This window comes from Cnephaeus nilssonii, assembly GCF_951640355.1.
Source record: "Cnephaeus nilssonii genome assembly, chromosome: 12".
In the NCBI taxonomy this organism is placed as follows: domain Eukaryota; kingdom Metazoa; phylum Chordata; class Mammalia; order Chiroptera; family Vespertilionidae; genus Cnephaeus; species Cnephaeus nilssonii.
In genome coordinates, this window is record NC_137083.1 from 52987975 (window position 1) to 53012166 (window position 24192).

The window sequence follows — 24192 nt, forward strand, 5'->3', positions numbered from 1 at the left end:
GTGCCAATTTCCAGTCACCCTAAGAGAATTATCAATTTTTTTTATCTTTGCTAATCTTTGAGTGAAAAATAATTCCACAATGGCATTTTAATTTTCTTTTCTCTTATGAGTGACACTAAGAACCTTTTCATATATCAAAGAATCATTGTATTTTCTTTTCTATAAACTTCCCATTCTTTTGCCCATTTTTCTTTTGAATTGTTAATCTTCTCATTTATTTATAGTATGCATTAAAAAAATGAGCTCTGTGAGTTACCCAAGTTTTTTGGTTGGCTTTTAACCTTAAAGCAACTTGTTTTTAGAAATAAGACAATGAGGCCCAGGGATGTGAAATTCCTTATCTAAGAGGCAATCAGCTTGCCAGCGGCAGGGTCAAAGCTAGGCTTAGGTGTTGTATCGCCTTGTACGCTGTGTGTCTTGGGTTGTCAGAAAGCCTCATCTGTTAAGTAAGTGATTAAACCAAGTGAGTTCCCACCTGTCTAAAAAGAGAATTAGATCCGCATTATTTATCATACCAATTTTCCATAATTGGATGATAAGTGTGAATGAGCGCTTATAGACAAGTTCAACGGACCCTGGGAACCTAGACCAGTTCCCCTTCTCAATCTCATGGTCTCTGGCACCACCAGTGATCAATCTCCCAGTTCATCCCTTTTGTATTTACTTATCCTTCTTTTCTTCTTTCCCCTCACAGCAGTTATTGTCCAAACCTGCTTTTTTCCGGCAAAATTCAGACAGGAGGAACTTCAAACTGCTGGACACTAGGAAGCTGAGTCGGGATGGAATGGGGTCCCCTTCCAGAATCAGCCCCCCTTCCACCCCCAGCAGCCCCGACGACACTTTCTTTAACCTTGGGGACCTGCCAAACGGCAGGAAGAAGAGGAAGATACCCAAGGTAAGGCTTGCAGCAAACTTCGTGTTCAGATATGTACCCCCCTTCCTGCAAAAGAAGGCTGCAGAGGAGTCTGAGCGGAGGACAGTCCTGGGCCCTCTTCTACCTGCTTTCTCACAGCCAGGCGGACACCGTGAAGCCAGCAGGATGGGATGCCTGGGCCTTTGTCATAATAATTCTTGTGGCCCTGTAGCCTTTCACATCACCATCCTCCTCCCAGCCTTAACTACTCTTCTGATTCAGACAGTGTTCCAATGCTCAGCCTCAAAAGGCCACATCTTCCTCTTTCATGGCCTCAAACAGTAGAGCTCCTTCCTCCATGCTCGGTGTCAGCGTCAGCACCCACTGCAGAGACAGCAGCGGTGGTCTGGTGCTCTGGCCTGTGGTTATGCCCTGAGGGATCCAAGAAAGGTGTGACGTTCCAAGGGTCTGTTATCTTAGATGCAGAAAGACTATAGGCAGGCTTACTTAAGGTAAAGGCTGACCTTTCTCAAGGCCTGTAAGCCTAGGACATGACTGTTGCCATGACTTGCTTTTAGTTAGGAATTTTTATGTTCAGACTATCCGATGTGGTTACTTTCAGTCTCTGAGTTTGTAAGGCCTCCATGCAGGCCTCCCCTGAGCTTTTTCAGTTTAGTATGCAACCCCTTTTTCATCCACATGTTTAATTTGCACCCGTTTATTTCCTCTTACTTTACTGCCTGAAATTAAAGTGAATTGCCACCATTTAAACAGCACACAGGCACTGTGTCAAATAGCCTTTTGACAGGCCTCATCAAACCAGAGAAAAATCAGCATGTTTTACCATCGCGTTACACACACTCTTAAAAAACTTGAATCATAGCATGGCACCACTCTGTGCAGAGGTGAGGACTCAGCACCCGTGATCCCTGCGCCCTTCCCATTCAGACATGCTTTGGCCTGGTTCCCACGAAAGGGGCCCTCCTGGGAGCTTTTTTTTTCTTTTTTTTCTTCCTCTTCCTTTCTTGTTTTGTTTTGGGGGCAAAAGCTTTTTCCCAAACCACAGAGATACTGGAATATTGAAAGGGGAGCAGCCATCACACCATTAACCAATGAAATCATCCTCCCTGGTGTCTCAGCTGGATGTGTTAGCATATTTAGACAACACCGCTCATACATCAGTGAGGATGGCAGCCTCCTTTAGTGTTCTTGACAGCCACGTTCCTGTCTGGCAGAAAAGACGCCAGTGGGCCAGTGGGACATGTCTCCTCCCTGCCCCTCTCCCTGGCCCTCCATCATTCTGGAAGAGAATGGGCAGTGAAGGGATCCCAGCTGCACATGGGGAGGAGGCTGCCAACACTGGCGTTTCTTCTCTTGGTGTCTGGCAGCTGGTGTTGCGAATCAATGCCATTTATGAGGCCCGAAGAGGAAAGAAACGAGTGAAGAGGCTGTCCCAGTCAACAGAGAGCAACTCAGGAAAAGGTAGGAGCATCCCCACCACCATCCCTCCTCCCCCAGAGGATCCGGAAACAGACTCTTCCTAGAAGTGGATTCCTGTTGCGTTGGGTTGGCTCACCAAGAGAACAAGCTGGTGCTTTGTGAATGTCTTCCTTGTCCCCGGGACAGTCCACAGCCAGGAGCTCAGCTTGGTGGCATGTCCTCTGGTCCTCTCTCCCTGTCCTTCCATCCAGTGAGCCCAGGGCAGCATGCTCTGACCTCACTGTGAGAGTAGTCCTACTTGCTTAGCATGCGTAAAAGGGGCCAGTATATTTTGCTGTATAATTTGATGTAGGTACCATCTAATCTAGGGCCAAATTAATTTAGAAATACATTTTGTTGGACAAAGACCTAATTTGTCCATTACATTTAAATAGACAAAAGGAAACCAGCCCTTCTAAACTAGAAATCTTGGCTCTGTGCTATCACATATAAAAAGTTTCCTACAGCCCTAGCTGGTTTGGCTCAGTGGATAGAGTTTCGGCCTACAGACTGAAGGATCCTGGGTTCAATTCCGGTCAAGGGCACATGCCTGGGTTGCAGGCTCAACCCCAGAAGGAGGTGTGCAGGAGGCAGCTGATCAATGATTCTCATCATTGATGTTTCTATCTCTCTCTTCCTCTCCCTTCCTTTCTGAAATCAATAAAAATATATATTTTTAAAAGTTTTCTACATCAGAAAAACTCACATTTGCAACTTTCTTCCTTTTTTTTGGTCTAGTGACAGATGAGAACAGTGAGTCTGACAGTGACACCGAGGAGAAGCTGAAAGGTGAGAAGAGCAGTTGCCATGCCAGGACAGGGGGGGTCACAGGATGCTTGGGGGTTGAGGGGAGGGTCAGTCCTCAGCATGACTAGGATGGGCCTGTTCCACTCCAGAGATGCAGGGTGGCTACACCTGCAGGGCCCCACTGTTCCCATGCCTTTCCGTAAACCTGAGTGAGGTACAACACCGCTCGCCTGAGTCTCTGGACACCTGGGGCTTTGGCCCTACTGTTCAAATGTCTGTATGATCTGGAGGAACTCACATAAGATCTCAGGGCCTCTAGCTCCTCATCTGTCATATGAAGTCATTGAAATAATTAGTCCCTGTGGATCAAAATGTGGTGATTTAGGTCAGGCTTTAATGAGTTTTCTGCAATTTCTCAGACCCCAGGTAGAAGTCAAAGAAAGCTGTAGCCCAGTGCCGTGTTGTAAGGCGATGGAGACCCGTCCACCCAGTGGCCCTGCCTCATTCACCTCTAACATTCTGCTGCTACACAGCCCACCTAGAATAAAGCGGGCTCATTTCCATTGCACAGAATGGTGAAGGCAGATGGGAGTTCTTGGGTTAGTCAGGTCTCTCTTGGTTGAGTCACATGGGGTGTTTACAAAGCTCCCAGCTCTAAAAGCTCTATGGTTTGGATTTTGTCACATCCCACAATTGGAAAGATAAGGGAAATGAGGGAGGGGACGGGACAGAGGAATGCAAGGATTGCTCCCGGCCCAGCCCCGAGTCCAGACAGCAAATCCATGGTGGAGCAGAAGCCCCACATTCCAAGTTCCTGCACCCCAATTAGCCTGGCGGCCTAGAGGGTGTTCTCCTCCCAGAATTCTGGCAAGGATCCCAAAGAAAGAATTTGTACTAATTTGTTAAATGTGGGAACACTTTTTTAGGATTAGAAAAGTACTTTGAGCTGGGAATTACATAACCTATTGCAGCTCTGTGCAATTGCACATTGGAAAATGGGTCATTTTCAGACTCTTTCTCCCTCTTCCTCTCTCTCTTCCCTCCCCCACTCTTCCTCTTCTCTCTCTCCTCCCACCCCCCACCCAGCTCATAGCCGACGCCTGGTCAATGTGAAGTCCCGCCTGAAGCAGGCTCCAAGATACTCATCACTTGACCGAGAGCTTATCGAGTACCAGGAGAGGCAGCTCTTCGAGTACTTTGTAGTCGTGTCATTGCACAAGAAGCAGGCAGGGGCCTCCTACGTGCCAGAACTCACCCAGCAGTTCCCTCTGAAGGTACTGGGTGGGCCCGGCCTCTGTGGCCTGCCAGGGGATTGCAGGGAGGTTTGGGAGTCTGAGGATCACTTAGTGTCCAGAATCTCAACATAGGGTCCTAATTAGGGATATCATGAAGAAACTTCTGCTGGAGAATTTGGAAGGTCACGGGAGGTGAGATCCAAGGACTCAGAGTGTGATCAAAAATACATCCTAAATTCCTGTGGTCTCTATGCCAACCATACCATCCTTTCCCCCCTCCCTCGTCTCCTTATCCAACCACATTTCCCAACATATTCTAGAGGCCTCTTTCCCATCCAGCCACACAGCTCTCCCTAAGGAGTGTCACATTTGTTGCCATGCTAATAAACATCTGTATGTGTGCCGTGCACCTCTGTATGTGCATACATACAGGAATTCTATTCTGTTCTAATAGGGTTCGTGGCTATGAGTATTGGGCTCTACCCATGTATTAAATCACGGCACCTAAAATGAAATGGCCCTAAATAAAGCCTCAAATGGCATGGCCAATACTATGTAAATTATTCTTAGTCTTTGACAGCAGTATTAAAGAGTTTCCATCACATTCTAGTTCAATCCAACCAGAATTTACTGAAACCCTGTTGCATTCAGCCCCAGAGGTTTCAAAGATGAGCAAAATGTGTTTTCTGGAATTTACACTCTGACAGGAAAACACAAGATAAGCATACATCTCAGCCAGCGTGGCTCAGTGGTTGAGCATCAAACTATGAACCAGGAGGTCAGGGTACATGCCTGGGTTGTGGGCTTGATCCCAGTGTGGTGTGTGCCAAAGGCAGCCAATCAATGATTCTCTCTCATCGTTGATGTTTCTATCTCTCTCTCTCCCTGACTTCCTTTCTGGAATCAATAAAAAGTATATTTTTTAAAAAAAAGATAAGCATGCCCTAGCTGGTTTGGCTCAGTGGATAGAGCGTCGGCCTGTGGACTGAAGGGTCCCAAGTTCGATTCCGGTCAAGGGCATCTGCCTTGGTTGCGGGCACATCCCCAGTGGGGAGTGTGCAGGAGGCAGCTGATCGATGTTTCTAACTCTCTATCTCTCTCCCTTCCTCTCTGAAAAAATCAATAGAATATATATATATATTAAAAAAAAGATAAGCATACAAAAGATTCAGGAGGTAGCATGTGACACTCTCCCTGTAGGGTTCATGCAGGCCCAAGGCTGAGGGTGTTCAGGTGGAGGGGAGCCTGTGTCCTGGCCCCCTGAGGGCCTCCCTTTGCCATCACCACCCAAGTGAAGCCTAGGTTCCACCTGCCCCTCCCCTCCTTTCCTGGGCCAGCCTTCCTTCTGTTGCACCACAGTGGTTCAGCACTGCAATAAAGCCCTGTTCTTGGAGTTTAGGATGGAAACTCTACATAAATGAAGTGAGCCAGAGGTACCTCCAAACTGGCACATAGTCACCTTCATCCTGCTGACTTCCCGGGACAATCCCATGGAAACCCCCATGCTATGGACATGCCTAGATTTGGGGATGATGTCCCCTTGGTAAGAGAGGCTGCTGGTTATCACTGACTCACAATACCATTGAGAACCACACATAGCGAGCACCAAGGGAGGAAGGACTGTCCTGTCACCCTGTTTACTCCTTGGGGCCAAACACAATGTTGTATAGGGCAGTACTTAATCAGTGTTCCAGGAATAAAGGCACTAGTTCATGAATTAGTTAATGAATTAATCACCGTCACTATTGAATGCTGGTTTCCAACCTGGAATCTCCAGACTGCTAGACATCCACATCGAAACTTTTTTGAGTGGAAAATTGCATAGTCACTGTTAAGAAGAGATTAATCAGCAAATGTGTAAAGAAACAAGTGGCTCTGGCCAGTGTGGCTCCGTTGGTTGGGTGTCATCCCATTCACCAAAATGTTACCAGTTTGATTCCTGGCTGGGACACATGCCCAGGTTTTGGGCTCGATCCCCAGTAGGGGTTGTGCAGAAGGCAGCCAAGCGATGTTTCTCTCTCACATCCATATTTCTTTCTCTCCCATTTCCCTTCCTCTCTCTAAAATCAATAAAAACATTTTAAACAGAAAATAAAAAGTCACCTATAATCTTATTCCATAGAGATCAACACATTTGTTGTGTTTTCTTCTAGTCTTTTCTCATATTATGATTTTCTTGCAAAACAGGGTGAGGCAAAAGTAGGTTTACCAGTATAGTTGTTCATATAGAAAATAATACAATAATTAATAAAGAGTAATACAAGAATAAACTCTGTGTTTCTTGTACACACAACTATGAACATTCTTTGTCCCATTCTGTACATGTATCATTTTTTAATCATGTTTTGTAAACCACTGCTTATTTATAAACATATTCAATACAAATTGAATATGTATTGGCTCAATGGATAGAGCAATGGCCTGCAGACTGAAGGATCCGGGGTTCGATTCTGGTCAAGGGCACATGCCTGGATTGCAAATACTAAATAATTTTTAAAATTAGATAATGCTCCATTATGTGGGCACCCTAATCTAGTTAACCACCTCCTTCTGCTGGAAATATGTCTTATGGCCAGTGTTTCTTTAAATGTATTTTTTATGTTATGGTGACCATTCCATACATGTATTTTGCATGCCAGGCTACTTTATGGTATATCTACTTCCTTTGCTCGCTCGCTCTGTCAGAAGGACCGCTTCCTCTTTCTTTCTCCTTCTCTTTTCTAACTCATTTTTCTGAGTTTTGTGTCCCACTCCTATCGTCACTGTACTCAGGGTTTATACTTCATATTTGTGTGCTAGGAATCATTGTCATATTCCATAAGTTGTTTGCTGTCATGCAGTTCTCTATGACAATTTACAGAGGCTGGGGTATTTTCCAGCCATCTGTGATATTGGTTGTGTTTGTGAGAGGGATCTGTAAATGTGCTCATGTGGCCCTAGCTGGCGTGGCTCAGTGACTAGGGCATTGGCCTGAACAACAGAGGGTTGAGGATTTGATTCCCAGTAAAGGGCATGTACCTGGGTTACAGGTTCAAACCCTGTCCCCAGTCCAGGCACATTCGGGGGGGGGGGCAACCAATCCATGTGTCTCTTTCACATTGATGTCTCTCTCTCTCCCTCTCTCTCTTTCTCTCTCCCTCCCTGCCTCCCTCCCTCCCTTTCACTTTCTCTGGAAATTAATGGAAAAAAATATCCTCGGGTGAGGATTAACCTAAAAATTTTAAAAATTAGAAGCTCAGATTCCTGTTCATACACAAAATAAGCCAACTCATGGCTTTAAATATAATCTCTAAGTCAGACTTTATTAATTTGTTCTGTTTTTAAATAAGATGATGCTCCCCTAGTCTATGATGTCAGATAAATTGGAGAGAGAAAGACAAACTAGAGACTAAGATCATTTTTTAAATATTTTTATTGATTTTAGAGAGAGAGGAAAGGAGAGGGAGAGAAACATCAATTGGCTGCCTCCTGCATGCCCCCTGCTGGCAGTAGAGTCTGCAACCTGGGCATGTGTCCTGACCCAGAATCAAACCAGCGACCTTTTGGTGCATTGGACTCGGCTCAACCAACTGAGCTATACCAGCCAGGGCAAGATCGTATTTATTCCTAGCTCAGTTCCATACTAGTGTGATCGTGAACAGATGACTTAACATCTCAGGGCTTAATTTCTTACCTCTAAAAGAAGTCTGTGAGGCTGGATGATGTCTATTTTCCTTCTGTTTCAAGGAGTCTGAAATGAGTTGAATTCGCGGTAGGATATAATGTGACTGGATGTATTCACTGAGAAGTGTTGTACACTTCTTTGAAGGACGGGCAGCTTTGTCTGGGCCCAGAGGTTTGAAGACTTGATTTGAGGCTCAGCCTTGCATACTCATGAGTCTCCTATTTGGAAGGGATTGCTATGACAGTTTTTCCTTATTGATTAAAATAGTTACATTCCAGAATGGTAGGCATAGAAAACAATTCTCTAAAGCACACGGTTTTTCCTCCTGACTTCCCCCATAAGACCATCGTTAGAACTGGCCGGGGGGAAATGGCCTCAGCAGAATGAGCTGGAAACCTTCCAAGGAAGGGGGTTTGAAGGTGGCGGTCATGACTGTGGGAAGGTTGGAGATGTGGTCTTGCCATGCCTCTGCCTCATTCTCCCATGCTATGGTTTATTCTCCAACCTTCTCTTGCCCTTCTCCCTGCAGCTGGAAAGGTCTTTCAAGTTCATGAGAGAGGCTGAGGACCAGCTGAAGGCCATCCCCCAGTTCTGTTTCCCCGATGCCAAGGATTGGACTCCTGTCCAGCAATTTACTAGGTAGGTGCTGGCATCTCCCCTCCCCACCCTCAAAGACTAAGGCAAGCCCTAGCCAGTTTGGCTCAGTGGATAGAGTGTTGGCCTGTGGACTGAAGGGTCCTGGGTTCGATTCCGGCCAAGGGCACATGCCCAGGTTGCCAACTCGATCCTCAGTAGGGGGCCTGCAGGAGGCAGCCAATCAATGATTCTCATCATTGATGTTTCTATCTCTCCCTCTTCCTTCCTCTCTGAAATCAACAAATATATATATATATATATTTTAAAAAGACTAATGTGAGAACTAGAGATGAGGTCATAGATTGCAGACCCCATAAGTCAGGCCTACCATTAAGTGATCTTTATGGGCCTGGGCTGAAGGTTTCCCTCACCAGTGTTTTTAAAACTTTCCTGAAGATAAGAATAACCTTGCTAATTATGCAGGTTCCCAGGCTGCTCACTCGGTCTGCGCATTTGTTTACTTCGTGAGCCTTTGTGAAGGGCAATAAGGTCATTCTTAGTCTAGGGAAACATCGCCCATCACCCATCCTTCCCAGGTCCACTGAGGCATTTTTTCAGTAGCCCTCCGGCTGTTACTCAGACTGTGATTAGTTCACATTTCTGCTCTAGCTCATGTGGCTAGGTATAAAATGTTTATTATCAGATGTTTAGCAACTGACCAAACTCAGTAGGTTGTGTATCCTAAATGTTTGAGGGCTGCTGTGTTCCTCAAAGTTGACCCAGCAGCCTCTAAGGACAGTCCAAGCCTGGAGGTGGCTCTGAACAGACGGTCCCCTGGAAACCCAGGGCAGTTCTGAGGGCGCCCAGAACTGTCCCACCCGTCAACTTCTCCCTCACTGAGTCGCATCCCTAGACCAGTGCATGCGACCTCACCCTCATGCTCATGGAAGGCGGTAGGTAGCCACAGTCAGTGCTCAATAAATGACTGTTTTGTGTCCTGGGATGGCTCAGGTGATAGAATTATATGAGATCTCAGGGTGAAAAGAAATCCTCTGAGGACACAGTGACACTTTAGATCTCCCTGTCCCTGACAGACTCCAGAGCGAGAGGTGACCAGAGGCCCAGCCAGAGATGGACAGCCAGGACAGTCTCCATCAGAATGTTTACATCACTCACCGTGGTGTGTCTTTGTTTTGTTTTGCTTCATATTGTACTTTTGTTTTCCCCACCACAGTGAAACCTTCTCATTTGTCTTAACTGGAGAAGACGGAGGCAGAAGGTTCGGTTACTGCCGAAGACTGCTGGTTAGTACATTTGCTTCTCAGCAAGAGTGCCACACAGAGCTAGTACTGGCTTCCTAAGGTTTCACCATGTGCCATGAGAGAAGGGACAGGCGGTGTGACAGGTTAACCAGTTGGATGGTTAAGAACATGGAGGAAGAGCCCTAACCAGTTTGGCTCAGTGGATAAAGCGTTGGCCCGAGGACTGAAGGGTCCTGGGTTCAGTTTTGGTCAAGGGCACATACCTTGGTTGCGGGCTCGATCCCAAGTAGGGGGCTTGCAGGAAGCATCCAGTCAATGTTTCTCTCTCATCATTGATGTTTCTATCTCTATCCCTCTTACTTCCTCTCTGTGAAATCAATAAAAATATATTTTAAAAAAGAATAATGCATGGCCCTGGCCAGTGTGGCTCAGTTGGTTGGGCATCGTCCCATGCAACAAAGGTCACCAGTTCAATTCCTGGTCAGGGCACATGGCCAGGTTAGTTGGGGGTATGCAGGAGGCAGCCGATGGACATTTCTCTCTTTCTCCCCCTCTTCCTCTCCCTCTAAAATCAATAAAAGCATTCTTAAAATAAAAAAGAGTAATACATGGCACATAGTAGCTCTTCAGTAAATATTTGTTGAATTAATTACTGACTAAAAAGTATGGATAATCCTTGAAAAAGTTAATAGGATCATAATTTTTGTTGGTAAAATTAATTTAAAATATTGAGATTGATTTTGGTTTTTTTGAAAATAAGCTTAAAAGTCAGTTTCCAAAAAAGATTTTCAGAAGTTATTTCTCCTTTGGAATTATCAATATAATAAAAATATAGTTCATTTAAAAGTTTATTATAATAAACATATAGTTCCTTACAAGAAACTACAGCGATCTGGGTAAACAAATTATGCCTCTTATTTATGATTACATACATAGGTCATATTGAGCACCTACTGTGTGCACAAGAGTTGTCCGAAGGTATGGTGCATGAAAACATCTGACAAACAATAGCACTCAGAAATCTTTGGGTTCTTTCCTTCCCTGAAGTTGGTAGCACTCATGATTTCCTGTATTTCTCTCCAAAAAGCCTGGTGGCAAAGGGAAGCGTCTCCCCGAAGTTTACTGCATTGTGAGCCGCCTGGGATGCTTCAGCCTCTTTTCAAAGGTGAGGATTTGGGCCTCAGAGAAAGGAGGCAGGGCCCAGAAGGACACAGGAAACACCCCAACTTCCGGTACTTTTGTAATCTAACTCTCCACTCTTCCTTCCTACTTCCTCCTCCTCCCCTCATGGTGGCCTCTATTCTCTTATCATTGGATCAGGAAATAACAGTTGATGAAGGTCAGGGCTCTGAAACTGGGGAAGGGGAGAGAATCAAAGTAATTGTAGCTAAGGATGGGAGGGGCAGAGGATCTTCCCAAAATATCCCATGTTTTATTTTTCTTCTTCTAAGCATTGTCTTTGGTCATATTTGCTTTTGCTGGACAAAAACCCACTATGATGCATGTATGTATGTATATGTATCGATGTACATATGTGTTGTGTGTATATGTGCTGTGTGTATACGATTTGTTATTGTAATAATGCCCTAAGTCTATTGAAATCTTAATATAATTTGTTCTTCTGCCAATATACCAAGATACAGTAACTGCCATATTGAGTTGGCCCATCTGCCGCAGTATTTTGAATTGGTGTAGAGGAGATTATTATGCTATATTATGCTAATGTCAAAAATCAGATGTAGCTAAGTTTCCCATATTAACTGGACATGAGTATCTAATCCATAAGTTTATATAAAATCCTTCAGCATTTATTTCAGTCAGAGCTTTCTTTCAGAGAATTGAAGTCTTACGTCCACTGTCCATGGGTGTGAGGCAGCACTTCCTGAAAAGCATTCCAAAACAAAAGTCCACCTCCTGGACAAATCGTATACACATAGCACATATACACAAAACACATATTACATCTCCACCAACCTCAGAGGAAGCCTGAATTATGATGATAGAGTGTGACCTCTTACCAGATAGAACTTACACTCTATGCAAGTGTGTTTGAAATTATTAGTAGTATCAGTGTAATCTGAGACATGCTCTTACCTCCGCTCCACTGGTAGTAATCATTCTACATTAAAGTTGGTCATTTATAAATTGCTGCTCATGCAAGTCTTCCACATGGGTTTAAAGACAGAGAGAAGGCTCTAGGTCACAGCCTTTGTTATTGTGAGAATGCTTATGTGAAAGCTGGAAATAGCCCTGGTCAGGTAGCTCAGTTGGTTGGCCCATCATCCTGATGCACCAGGGTTGCGGGTTCAATACCCAGTCAGGGTACATGCAGGAATCAACCAATGAATGCATCAGTAAGTGGAACAACAGGTAGATGTTTCTCTCTGTACCTTCCTGCTTCTCCCAAAAAAAAAGAAAGCTGGGAAGGAGGTCAATGTGGGGGATAAGGACACATATGTAATACCTTAATAAGGACACATATGTAATACCTAAAGAAAAAAGAATTTTTTTAATTAAAAAAAAGAAAGAAAGCTGGAAGTAAAACAGCTCATGTGAGTTAGCCCAGCTTCCAAAGGCAGCTTTGGAATTCACATGAGCTTCGTTGCTATGTCCTGTGCAGGGGATGTGGAGCAAGTAAACATGCCATCATGCTTGCGTGAGGCACAATCCTGGGATTTCACATCAGTTTTGTGACCAGGGATATTTTAAGAGTGTAGTGTCATGACTTGCCAGAGATGGTACAGCAAATACTCAGGGTAGAATCAGAAACAGAGCTTTGGCAAACTGATCCCTAGAACTCAAGCTATTTTCAGGTGAGGGACAAGGATGACAAAAATGGCAAATTGTTCTTTAGTCCAGATAGGAATCATGGATAAGAACTGCTCTCAGAATCTCTGAAGAATCCCGGGTCCGGGCGAGGCTGGGTCCTGGGCCCGGGAGAGGCCACGCGCCCCTGGGTCCGGGTGAGGCCACGCGACCCTGGGTCCAGGGGAAGCTAGATCCCGGGTCTGGGTGAGGCCGTGTGCCCCTGGATCCGGGTGAGGCTGGGTCCCGGGCCCGGGTGAGGCCACGCGCCCCTGGGTCCGGGTAAGGCCACGCGCCCCTGGGTCCGGGTGAAGCTGGATCCCGGGTCCGGGTGAGGCCGTGTGCCCCTGGATCCGGGTGAGGCTGGGTCCCGGGTCCGGGTGAAGCCACGCGCACCTGGGTCCAGGTGAGGCCACGCACCCCCTGGGTCCGGGTGAGGCCACGTGCCCCTGGGTCCAGGTGAAGCCGTGCCCCTGAGTCCGGCCGAGACCAAACCAGAGGGAGTCGGACCTGCATTACCACCATTTGTCCACCATCCAGAGCTGAGGGGTCAGTGCCGACATGTACACATGAGGAACTGGTGGACATTGATATTGGGTCTCAAAAGAACTGTTGGTCCAGAAAGAAACTCACTACAGACTGATTCATTTGCCTGTCAGCATAACTATTATTTCTCGTCTCACATTCAGTTCTTATAAGTATATCTCTAGTGACACATGATTTCGCTCATCTAGGGGAAATGATGAACAACATAGTCTGATGAACAACAACAGAACCAGAAACAAGGAGGCATCGATCGGACTATCGGCCTCAGAGGGAGGATAGGGGAGGGTGGGGGGAGGGGGGAGAGATCAACCAAAGGTATTGTATGCATGCATATGAGCCTAACCAATGGTTAAGTTCAACAGGGAGTTGGGACATCTGTGGGGAGGGGTGTAGGGTGGGAATGGGGGGATGAGGACAAATATTTGACACCTTAATCAATAAAGAAATTAAAAGTAAATAAATAAATAAATAAAATAAAAAATAAAAATAAAAAAAATAAAAAAGAATCTCTGAAGAAGGTTTATCATTAAATATTGCCACAATAATGCCGTATAACAAACCACAGTGGCTGAAAGCAACAATCATTTATTCTCACAGACATGCAGGTCAGCCAGGGCTTGGCTCTGCTGATCTCCACTGGGCTCCCTCATGTGCTAGGAGTAGGTGGGGGTTGGCTGATCTGGGCTGGCAGATCTGCTTTAGGCTGCAAGTCCGGTTGGGTCTGGGCCACATGTCTGTCATCCTCTTTAGACAGAGAGCTAGCCCACATCTGCTCTTCTTACGGCTATGGCAGAGGCACAAGCAGGCAAGCAAAAACTCAAACGCAGGCCTCCGAAGGCCGGGCCGATCACTGGCCCTCTCATTCCACTGGCCCTGTGCTCCTCAACCATTTTTCATTATTGTTCCCCTGTGCAGCCTTTTAATATATATTTTCCCTGACTTGTCTCCCCCTCCCTATGAAATTCTTTAAAAATTTTTGCCATATTATTTTCATTTTATTGAGTTAAATACATCCTATCTAATAATACACAAATATGCAAATTAACCATACCTCGACACGCCCATAAGCCACGCCCATCATGCAATCAGCGCGAGTATGCAAATTAACCCAAACCAAGATGGCTACAGCCACAGAGAGCAAGGTTTCCTAGGTAACAGGAAGCCAAGCTTTCCACCTGCCCTTGCCAGGCCTAAGCCTCCACTCAAGCTACAAAGTTTCAATTATAGAAGGTAAACAAATTCAAACAAATGGCGGCAGAATGGAGCTTGAGAGAGCAGGCCAGGGTTGCCGCCGGCAACAGGGGAAGCAAAGCTTTCCACACACCCTGGCCGGGCCCACCCGCTTAAGGCAACAAAGTTTCAATTATAACCCCAACACAAATGGCTGCGGGCCTCGGAGGGAGCCGCAGGCTTGGCTCTGCTCCAGGCTACAAAGTTTCAATTGTAGAAGGAAAATAAATTCCAGATACCAGGGCCTCCGCTTGCATTGCCAGGGGGCGTGGCCGGCCTGCAAACCACCACAGGCCCCTCACTCAGGCCGCCCCACGCCCCAAGGGAACCCCACCCTGATCAGGGACGCCCTTCAGGGCAAACCAGCTGGCCCCCACCCCTGTACCAGGCCTCTATCCTATCTAATAAAAGAGTACTATGCAGATTGATCATCACTGCAACACACAATATAGCTGCCCCCATGTGGTCAAAGATCCTGCCCCCATGTGGACACAAGATGGCCACCACAAGATGGCCAGCAGGAGAGGGCAGTTGGGAGGTACCCAGCCTGCAAGGGAGGGCAGTTGGAGGTGATTAACCCTACAGGAGAGGGCAGTTAAGGGGTAACCAGGCCGGCAGAGGAGGGAAGTTGGGGGCAAACAGGCTGGCAGCAGAGTGGTTAGGGGCAATCTGGAAGGCAGGCAGGCAAGCAGTTGGGAGCCAGCAGTCCTGGATTGTGAGAGGGATGTCCCTTGAGGGGTCCCAGATTGGAGAGGGTACAGGCTGGGCTGAGGGACAACCCCCCTCCGTGCACGAATTTCGTGCACCGGGCCTCTAGTATAATATAAAAGTTACCATTCTAACCATTTTGAAGTGTACATTTAATTGACATTATGTTCATTCACACTGTTGCGCAACCACCACCACCATTCATCTTCCCAAACTAAAACTCTGTACCCATTAATCACTAACTCCCCATTCCCTCCCCACCCCCGCCCACCAGCCCCTGGCAACCACCATTCTACTTTCTGTCCCTGTGAATTTGACTACTCCAACATCTCATGTCAGTGGAATCATATACTATTTATCCTTTTGTGACTGGTTTATTTCACTTAGCGCATGCCCTCAAGGTTCATCCATGTTAGAGCCTGGATGAGAATTTCTTAACTTTTAAGTCGGAGCAATATGTATATACCACATTTTGTTTATCCATTTATCAGTTGATGGACATTTGGGTTGTTTCTACCTTTTAGCTATGTATTATGAATTATGCTGCTATGAACATGAGTATACAAATATCTGTTTGAGTCTCTGCCTTCATTTCTTTCAGGTTTGTACCCAAAAGTAGAATTTCTGGTTCATAGGATAATTCTATGTTTAATTTTTTAAGGAACTACCATATTATCTTTTTAATTTTAATAATAAATTTTATTTAATATATCCAAAATATTATCATTTCAACATGTAATCAACATGAAAAGTCATTGATATTTTACATTATTTATTTTGTATTTTGAGATCCACTGATTATTTTACACTTACAACACATCTCAATTTAGACTAGCCATATTTCAAGGGTTGAATAGGTACATGTGATATTTTTATAAATGGCTTATTTTCCCAATTTTTTCCCAGTTTTATTAAGGTATAATTGAAGTATGATGTTTTCGGTGTGTTTTTTTTAAGTTATTATTGAGTTTATTGGAGTGACATTGGTTAATAAAATTATATAAGTTTCAGGTGTACAATTGTATAATGTATCATCTGTATATTGTATAGATATATAGTCAAGTCTCTTTCCACCACTATTTGTTCCCCCTTTACCCTCTCCTACTTCTCCCCACCCCCATAAATAGCATTTTAATTGAAAGTCTTTGATTTACAACTAGATTGTGAAGCGTCATGCATTTGAAGTTTTATAGTAACAATTTTATTGTGATACAACTTACCATATAATTCACCATTTAAAATATACACTTCAAAAATAAAATAAAATATACACTTCAGTGGCTTTTAGTAAATTTGTATATTATTCCCACTGAGAATGCCCAAAAACTCACATGGCCTAACCCAAAGTCAAAGGGGGCTGGAGCTATACTTAACCTCTTTAGTGGGAGGAGCTACAAAGTCACATGGCAGCCAGACCAGTGTGGCTCAGTGGTTGAGCCCTCAACCCATGAACCAGGAGGTCACTGGTTAAGTTACCGGGTTTCGGGCTCGATCCCTAGTATGGGGCATGCAGGAGGCAGCCAATCAGTGAGGTTTCTCTCCAATCAATGTCCCTATCTCTCTATCCTCTCCCTACCCCTCTATAAAATATCGATAAAAACATCTTTTTAAAAAAAAAAAAAAAAGATAGCAACCTGTTAAAAAAAAAAAGTCACATGGCAAAGAGAGTAATGACAGAGGGGAGAGAATTGGGGGAATAACACATAGGGTAAAAGAGACTGTAAGCTTGGTCTGATGAAGACAGCAGGGCTTCCCATGATTCTTCAGTCTCCATGGCAGGCCCACTTCATCTGGAACAGGCAACACCTTGCTGCCCTGACTCAGGATGGCTGAGCTGCTTTTCTGACCCTTGCAGATCTTGGATGAGGTGGAAAAACGCCGAGGCATCTCTCCTGCCCTGGTACAGCCCCTCATGAGGAGTGTCATGGAAGCCCCTTTCCCAGCCTTGGGCAAAACCATCATTGTCAAGAACTTCCTGCCAGGAACAGGAACTGAGGTAAGGGGTCAGATTCCTTTCCTCTCCTAGGGGAGAGAATGGCCCAGACAGCCAGGTCCCACTGGTCTGAGGGGCTGGCTTTTGGTGGGCTCTCACATTCGCTGGTGTCCTCTTGCTCCTCGGTGTCATAACTCTAGTCCAGTCGTCAGCAAACTCATTAGTCAATAGAGACAAATATCAACAGTACAAGGATTGAAATTTCTTTTGAGAGCCAAATTTTTTAAACTTAAACTTCTTCTAACGCCACTTCTTCAACATGGACTCGCCCAGGCCGTGGTATTTTGTGGAAGAGCCACACTCAAGGGGCCAAAGAGCTGCATGTGGCTCGCGAGCCGCAGTTTGCCGACCACTGCTCTAGTCCATCCAGCCCAGGATTCTGACCCAGAGAGCAACCCCCAGAACTGCGCCATGGCAGCACATCGTGTTTCTTTGCATGATGTTGGCCTTCCAGGTTAGGGACCTGCACTGAACGTTCTTGGTTTCTCATTATAGCTCATTGCATTCTTTTGGGTTTTTTGTTTGTTTGTTTGTTTGTTTGTTTGTTTGTTTTTTGGTGGGTGTTGTTTTTTTTGGGGGGCGGGGTTTTTTTGTATTTTTATTGATTTCAGAGAGGAAGGAAGAGGGAGAAAGGGAGAGAAACATCAATGATGAGAGCGAATCATTGGCTACCTCCTGCGTGCCCCCTACTGGGGATTGAGCCTGCAACCTGGACATGTGCCCTGACTGGGAATCGAACCCTGACCTCCTGATTCATAGGTTGATGCTCAACCACGGAGCCACGCCAGCCAGGCCCATTGCATTCTTGAATTGTATATGAACCTGTTTATGTTTTTAGCCTGCATCACCTCTGTAACTTTATTATGTAAAACAGATTATTTTTAGGGAAGATAAGCTCAGGGACTGCTCCTTATTCACCCTGGACTCTGAAGAGTGCTCCTGTCCTTGCTGGGCTGGCATTTGATGCAGGAGCTGGTTTGCATTTTTCCCATTCCCCTTATGTGGCTCTGGTACCTCAGAAGGCACATCTGTCTCAGACTTGGGGCTCTAGTTCTAAAGTCCCTGGCAAAACAAGTCCCCTGTGGAGCCAGGGTGCAGAGGGGAGGGGAAAGATGGGTCTGGGACATTCCAGAACAACCCAATTTCCCAGCATAGAGAAGAGCAGTCTCCCTGTGGCTGGAGAAACATCCCACACCAGATGCAGGCAGCTTGGCCTTGGGGATGTTAGCACTAGTGAGCCCACTGCGTGGACAGCCCTGAGCAGGCACTGTGCTGAGAATGAAAACCAGTCTCTGCTCTATGAAGGAGCCAGCTCCTTACAGAGACAAAACATGCACATGAGTAGTGACCAAGATGAGTTCAGGAACAAACAGCAAATACGGAATGAGAAGATACACACTCAACGTAAGCGCTGAAAGGCTCCACATCAGGGAGTTGGAATGGGGTTGGTCCTTTAAGAAAGTCCTTCTAGAGGAGGTGAGTCTGGAAAGTGCTGCTCGGACCTGCTGGTCCTTCTGAGTGAGCCTGCGACTTCCATCCCTCCAGGTGATACTTCCTCCTGAGACCTACGCTAGCCTGCAGGGCTCTAAGGGACAGCTCTAAGGGACAGCACATGGTCTACAGCCAGAGAACTCCGTGGGGAGTCCAGGAGAGCCTCCGACCACTTGGGGCCAAGGGCACTGCTCCGCCATCCTTTCCCCACCTCCGTCCGAACTGTCCTCAGTCTCAGAGTTGAGTGCGAGGCATGTGCTCCCCTTCCGCACCTACCTGCCGCCAGTGTCCTGGCTTCTTTCTTTTCCCCAGTCCCTTTGTGTTCCTTTCCCTTCACCCTGCCAGTGGGCCACCTTTGCCGAGGACAACTTGATGCGTGAGCGGCCTGGCTGAGTAGGCGGGCCCTTCACGGCTGCTCCTGTTCCCTGGCAGGTGATTGAACTGTGCCGCCCGCTGGACTCCCGGCTCGAACATGTGGACTTTGAGTCCCTCTTCTCTTCTCTCAGCGTCCGCCACCTGCTCTGTGTTTTTGCCTCCCTGCTTCTGGAAAGGAGGGTCATCTTCATCGCAGACAAGCTCAGGTACAACCTTGGCTACTTCAGATAAAGTGTTTGAATGACAGGCAGTCTTGGACTGTCTGATGCCGTAGTGGGGGTAGGTGATGGTGTAGGATTTCAGAGGAAGCTCCTCTGGGGTGACAGTCGGAGTCAGTGGGCATCTAAGATGCAGGTTTAGAAGCACACGAGTGGTGTGAAACGAGGTAGGCCTGCACTGCTCTGCAACACTTATCTGGTATTGGGCCTACTTTTTATTCATTCTGCTTTGTGTTGGGCACTCTACCATGTATGTGCTGGGGACAGGGGGAAAGACCCAGAGCCGCCCTCAAGGAGCTCTCAGTACAGTGGGGCGACAGGGAAGAGAACAGATCACCCAGTAGTGCTGTGAGGGCTCGCTAGAGGGGTGCGTCCTGGAGATGGAGAAGGGCACTCACTCCCAGCGCAGGCGCTGTCCCCCTGAGCCTAAGGCATAGTCCAGGCAAAAGCAGCTGCCCATACGAGGGCGAGGAGACAGGAGGCTGAGCACAAAGCAGGTCCCTGTGGCTGAGCAGAGAGGAAAGCGCAGTGGGAAGTGAGGAGCCGGCGATTCGTGGAAGGGCTGCAGGGCCACGCTGAAGAGCACGGGCCTGTCCTAAAGGATCCCTGTCTACAGTATTCAGATCAGTCACAGAATCACACACATGCTCACTGCCTAATGGTCACACTCAGTGATTTGCAAGGGCCATATCACAACTCTAAGAGGGTCCAGGAGGAGATGCAGATAAGGATTTGGGGTAATTCTGAACTTCTAAAGAGAACTGCTGGCATTTCCATCATTACAAAACACTGGAGCAGAGCCCTCTTCTCTCTGAACTGAGGGCACAGGAGCCTCGGTGGCAGCTGCAGCTCCAGACAGCCTGCGATGTGGGCCCAGCTGAGAGGGCCCGCCGGCCAGAAGCAGATGAGGCCAGCTAAGGAGTCCATCTGGAGAGAAGGCCATTTGCCAAAACACAAAAATCGAAGCACTGTGGTTCAGAGAGGAAATACGCCTCTCCACTCGGGAAAACAAAAGGGAGGAAGAAGAAAAGGGAAGGAATGGAAAGGACAAAGCCTATGAATGTGGAGCTCATCAGGGGGCGTGGTAGGAGATGGAATCCAGCCCCCACCACCACGCCACGCCATCTGGTCACCTTGATGATGTTGCTTTTGGACGGCAGCCACTTGGCTCCCCAGCCTGCTCCACCCTGTGTTCCAGTTCTTCACTCGCAGTGTCACCGTTACTGTACTCCCTGGGCACTCTGTCAGCTCAGCTCGGGAAGCAGGCCTGTCTCTGAGCCTGCAGCTGGTGCTGGGCGCTGGGCAGCTCTCCAAGCTCCCTGGACCCTGGGGAATTCAGACCAGAGAGTTCTCAAGGTTGGGGCCCTGGAAAACAAGGATGAGTAATAACCCTTCAGTGACCAGGATCGGATTTCATCACACTCTAGTAACTGTCTGTGTTCTCTGGCAGCTGCGCTCTGTGCCCCACTGTCTCTAGTTGTACATTCTCAGGCTTGACTTTGGGGCAGGGAAAGGATGATCTTAGAAAGGCCTAGACCTTCTGTGCTCAGAAGTCGGGGGCACGTTCTCCACCTCTCTCGTAGCTTTATCGGCATACTTCTGGGGGGCTTTGGCTCAGCCTTCCTTTTTGGGGCTCTCCAGCCCTCAGTTGTGCCCCCTCCCCTAACAAGCTAAGTCTGGCTCACCTGGAAGACATGGACAGAGCTACTAATCAGAGCACAGAGACTCCACCAAAGAGCATTGCGGATGTGAGGTTACCAAGCAGGAAAGCCAGAACCCACCTCTCCTCCGGGCTGCCCCACCAAAAGGTGTTCCTCCAGGAGGAATCCACACACACCCAGCTCTGTCTGGTTTGTGGGGAAAGAGCTGTAGGAAATCAAGGATTCTTGGGTTAGGTCCCGACAAATAGGGCTTGGGAGGCAGTGGCTGGCTGCCAGTAGTTTGACCTGGAAAAATCTACAAAGAAAGCCTTCCACGTAAGTTTGAGCTGGTGCTTTCATCCTTATCAACTTGGCACAGTTCTCTACCCGGTGCACGTGCACCCCTTCCTGGCCCTGTTCAGCTGGCAGGGAAGCAAGCGCCTCATTCTTCTGATTTCCGTCCACAGCCCCAATCTTTTCAACACCATAAAGGAGTGCATGAGAACAGGGGTGCCACACACTCAGTGCACGGCCCTGTGACGTCCCAGGGTGGACCTCAGCCTGATTTAGGCCTGTAGTCACCGTTGCCAGCACCCTCCCCCTACCACACAATTTATTTACTCGTCATTGCTAGTGAGTCTGCCCACTGCAAGAGGAAATAGCAGAGTTGTGGCAAATATTGTATGAGTTATAAAAGGGTTTTAAGTGGAGCCAAAAATCTATCAAATCTAGAATAACATTTTTGTTCCGTTTCATCTTTAGGATGGACATTGAGTGTTTCTTAAGCTCTGTCAAGCCAAAGTCTGACAGATGGAGAAGAAAGAATGTTGTTGTGATGGCTTGTTCTGTTGTCATAACAACCCAAATAAATATTTCCCTATACCCCTTTCTTCATTTCCCTAATGATAAACATTTTGGGTTTTTTTTTTTAGTTTATTAATTTCAGTTCCCAAAGTTTTGTCTAACTCTATAGGTGAGGCTGAATAATAAAGTCATAAGCTGTACATTTACAAATTTGTACAAAAGGTTTATATGGGACAGAGGCTTTTTCATTGTTTGTTTTTTATTAAAATACAAGTGAAAGTTTATTTAGAAAGTTACAGAGGTAGAAAAAGTGAGCCAGGTGGGCTGCATGGGCTCAGGAAACAAGTTACAGAGGCAAAAGGAGGACCCCTGGAGCTTAGGGGGGAGAGAGCAAGCAAAGGTACCCACTTTGAGGGAAGAAGAGGGAGAAAGGTGTGGGCTGCTCCAGAGAGAGAGAGAGAATGGGACAGGGTTTTTAATATTCAAGAAACTTACTTTTTATCTTTTTATAGTACAGTAACATTAGAAGCTGAATGACAGACTGCTAGCTAATGATATATCAAATCTTGACAAATACTGGAGTTTGAACCTTGGCTTTAACATATGGGTAACTACACAAATAAGTTCATATGTAGCTGTGCACCTTTGTCCTTTTGGTTCATTTTTAAAATATATTTTTATTGATTTCAGAGAGGAAGAGAGAGATAGAAACATCAATGATGAGAGAGAATCCTTGATCGGCTGCCTCCTTGGGGGCTAGAGCCCACAACCTGGCCATGTGCCCTGACCGGGAATCGAACCATGACCTCCTGATTCATAGGTCAACACTCAACCACTGAGCCATGCTGGCCAGGCCTTTTGGTTCATTTTTAGTCAGTATCTGTAAGCCTAAATGGGGTCCCCTGTCCTGTCTAGAATCAGTTGCGCCCAGCAATGTTTGCCATCTCAGGGAAAGGTTGGGTTTGTAAACACGCCCTCTCCAAGCACGTGAGTTTGTTTGCCCAAGCAGGGTTTGAAAATGAGTAGCTACCATCTTGGTGGTCTGGCATCCAAAAGTGAGCCAGCTGGATTGCGTGGGCTCAGGAAACAAGTTACAGAGGTGAAAGGACCACCCCTGGAGTGGCTGACAGTCTTAGGGATACATGCAGGGTGGGCAAAAGAAGGTTTACAGTTGTGAGTACCTGAAACAGTTAATGAAACTATTGTAACAATCATAACCAGCATTCCATACGAACAACTATAAACCTACTTTTGCCCACTCCTGCACATTTGCGGGCTTGATCCCCATGGGGGGCATTCAGGAGGAGGCCAATCAGTGATTCTCTCTTATCATTGATGTTTCTTTCTCTTTCTCCTTCTCCCTTCCTCTCTGAAATCAATAAAAATATTTTTTTAAATGCAATTTTAGTGACACAGTAGCATCAGTCTGATTAAATATTAAATATTAACTACCTATTTTTGCCTGTGAATACCAACAAGACAACGTTTGAAGCAATATTTAGAGAATAGCATAGTCACAAATTATTGTCCTCTACCCCAAACCCATCCCTAACAGAATCTTGAGCTAGACACTTAATCCAGTTCTCTCCGAGTCAGGTCCCTCCCAGGGTGTGCTGGCTTTGTGTTGTCTTTTGGGGGTTTACTGTGGCAGCTCAAAACCTCTCCAACTATTTTATCTGTTAGTTTCTCAGAGTGAGATGTCACCATTGCTCTTTGGTCCTGTCTTTGCTTATGAGCCCTGAAAGTCTTGTTTCTTTCCCATGACAGCTATTTCCTGCTCCTGGATTTCTCTATAGCTTTGTAGTTTATAGACATTAAATCTGGAAGGACATCAGAAATTATTTAGTCCACTTTCCTTATTTAACAGAAGAGGAATCTGAGGCCTGGAGAAGTTAAGGGCTTTACCTGAGATCACACAGTTTTCTTGAGGCCCAGCCTATGTTCTTCTTAAACTTGGTGACACATTACTTCAGGGTTTGAAAGTACAGTAATGGAAATGTGGCAGCCACTGCGTGGTGACGCCCACCCCCCACTAGGTCTCACCAGGCACCAGGCCAGACCACAGTCTACCTGTCACCCCTGTTCCTGGGAATGATGCACTGGTAGGAGAGATGCTTTGCTTGGGATACTAAAGAATACTGACGGGCTCATCCTTCAAACTCCTGGGGTGTCTGTCTAGCTCAGGAAACTCATCATTTACTCTTCTGGTGGCATCTTGGAGGAAGCTCTATGCTGGATTCTTACTGGTTCCTAGGTGAGTGGGAAGGCAGTGAGCATAGTAACCCCACGTATGTCACAGGGACTGGGCGGCACCAGAACTGAAGCGCCCTCTGCAGGAGAATGTTAGCACTCACAAGTGCATCCTGATGCCTGTGAACTCATGCTTTAGCATTCTGGGACCTGAACTTCACCTGTGCCCAGCTTTGCCCTAGTGGGTTTGGCTCCGTGAATAGAGCGTCAGCCCATGGACTGAAGGGTCCCGGGTTCAATTCTGGTCAAGGGCATGTACCTTGGTTGCAGGCTCAATTGGAGCTCGATCGTGCGGGAGGCAACCAATCCATGCGTG

The 24192-nt window shown here is 46.5% G+C and overlaps 1 protein-coding gene across 2 annotated transcripts in view; it reads left to right on the forward strand.

Moving 5' to 3' along the window:
• Positions 1 to 24192, forward strand: part of DENND2A (DENN domain containing 2A) — a gene marked incomplete at its 5' end in the record, with an annotated part of 99814 nt that overhangs the window by 59696 nt on the left and 15926 nt on the right. The window contains 9 exons of one of the 2 annotated variants that reach the window (XM_079785405.1): positions 698 to 895; positions 2242 to 2335; positions 3071 to 3121; positions 4166 to 4353; positions 8508 to 8617; positions 9789 to 9858; positions 10904 to 10981; positions 16961 to 17101; positions 19022 to 19170. In XM_079785405.1, the coding sequence (XP_079641531.1) occupies positions 698 to 895; positions 2242 to 2335; positions 3071 to 3121; positions 4166 to 4353; positions 8508 to 8617; positions 9789 to 9858; positions 10904 to 10981; positions 16961 to 17101; positions 19022 to 19170 (1079 nt within the window). Of the gene's footprint in view, positions 1 to 694; positions 896 to 2241; positions 2336 to 3070; positions 3122 to 4165; positions 4354 to 8507; positions 8618 to 9788; positions 9859 to 10903; positions 10982 to 16960; positions 17102 to 19021; positions 19171 to 24192 lie in introns of both variants that reach the window. The other variant, XM_079785406.1, reaches the window with a different exon arrangement.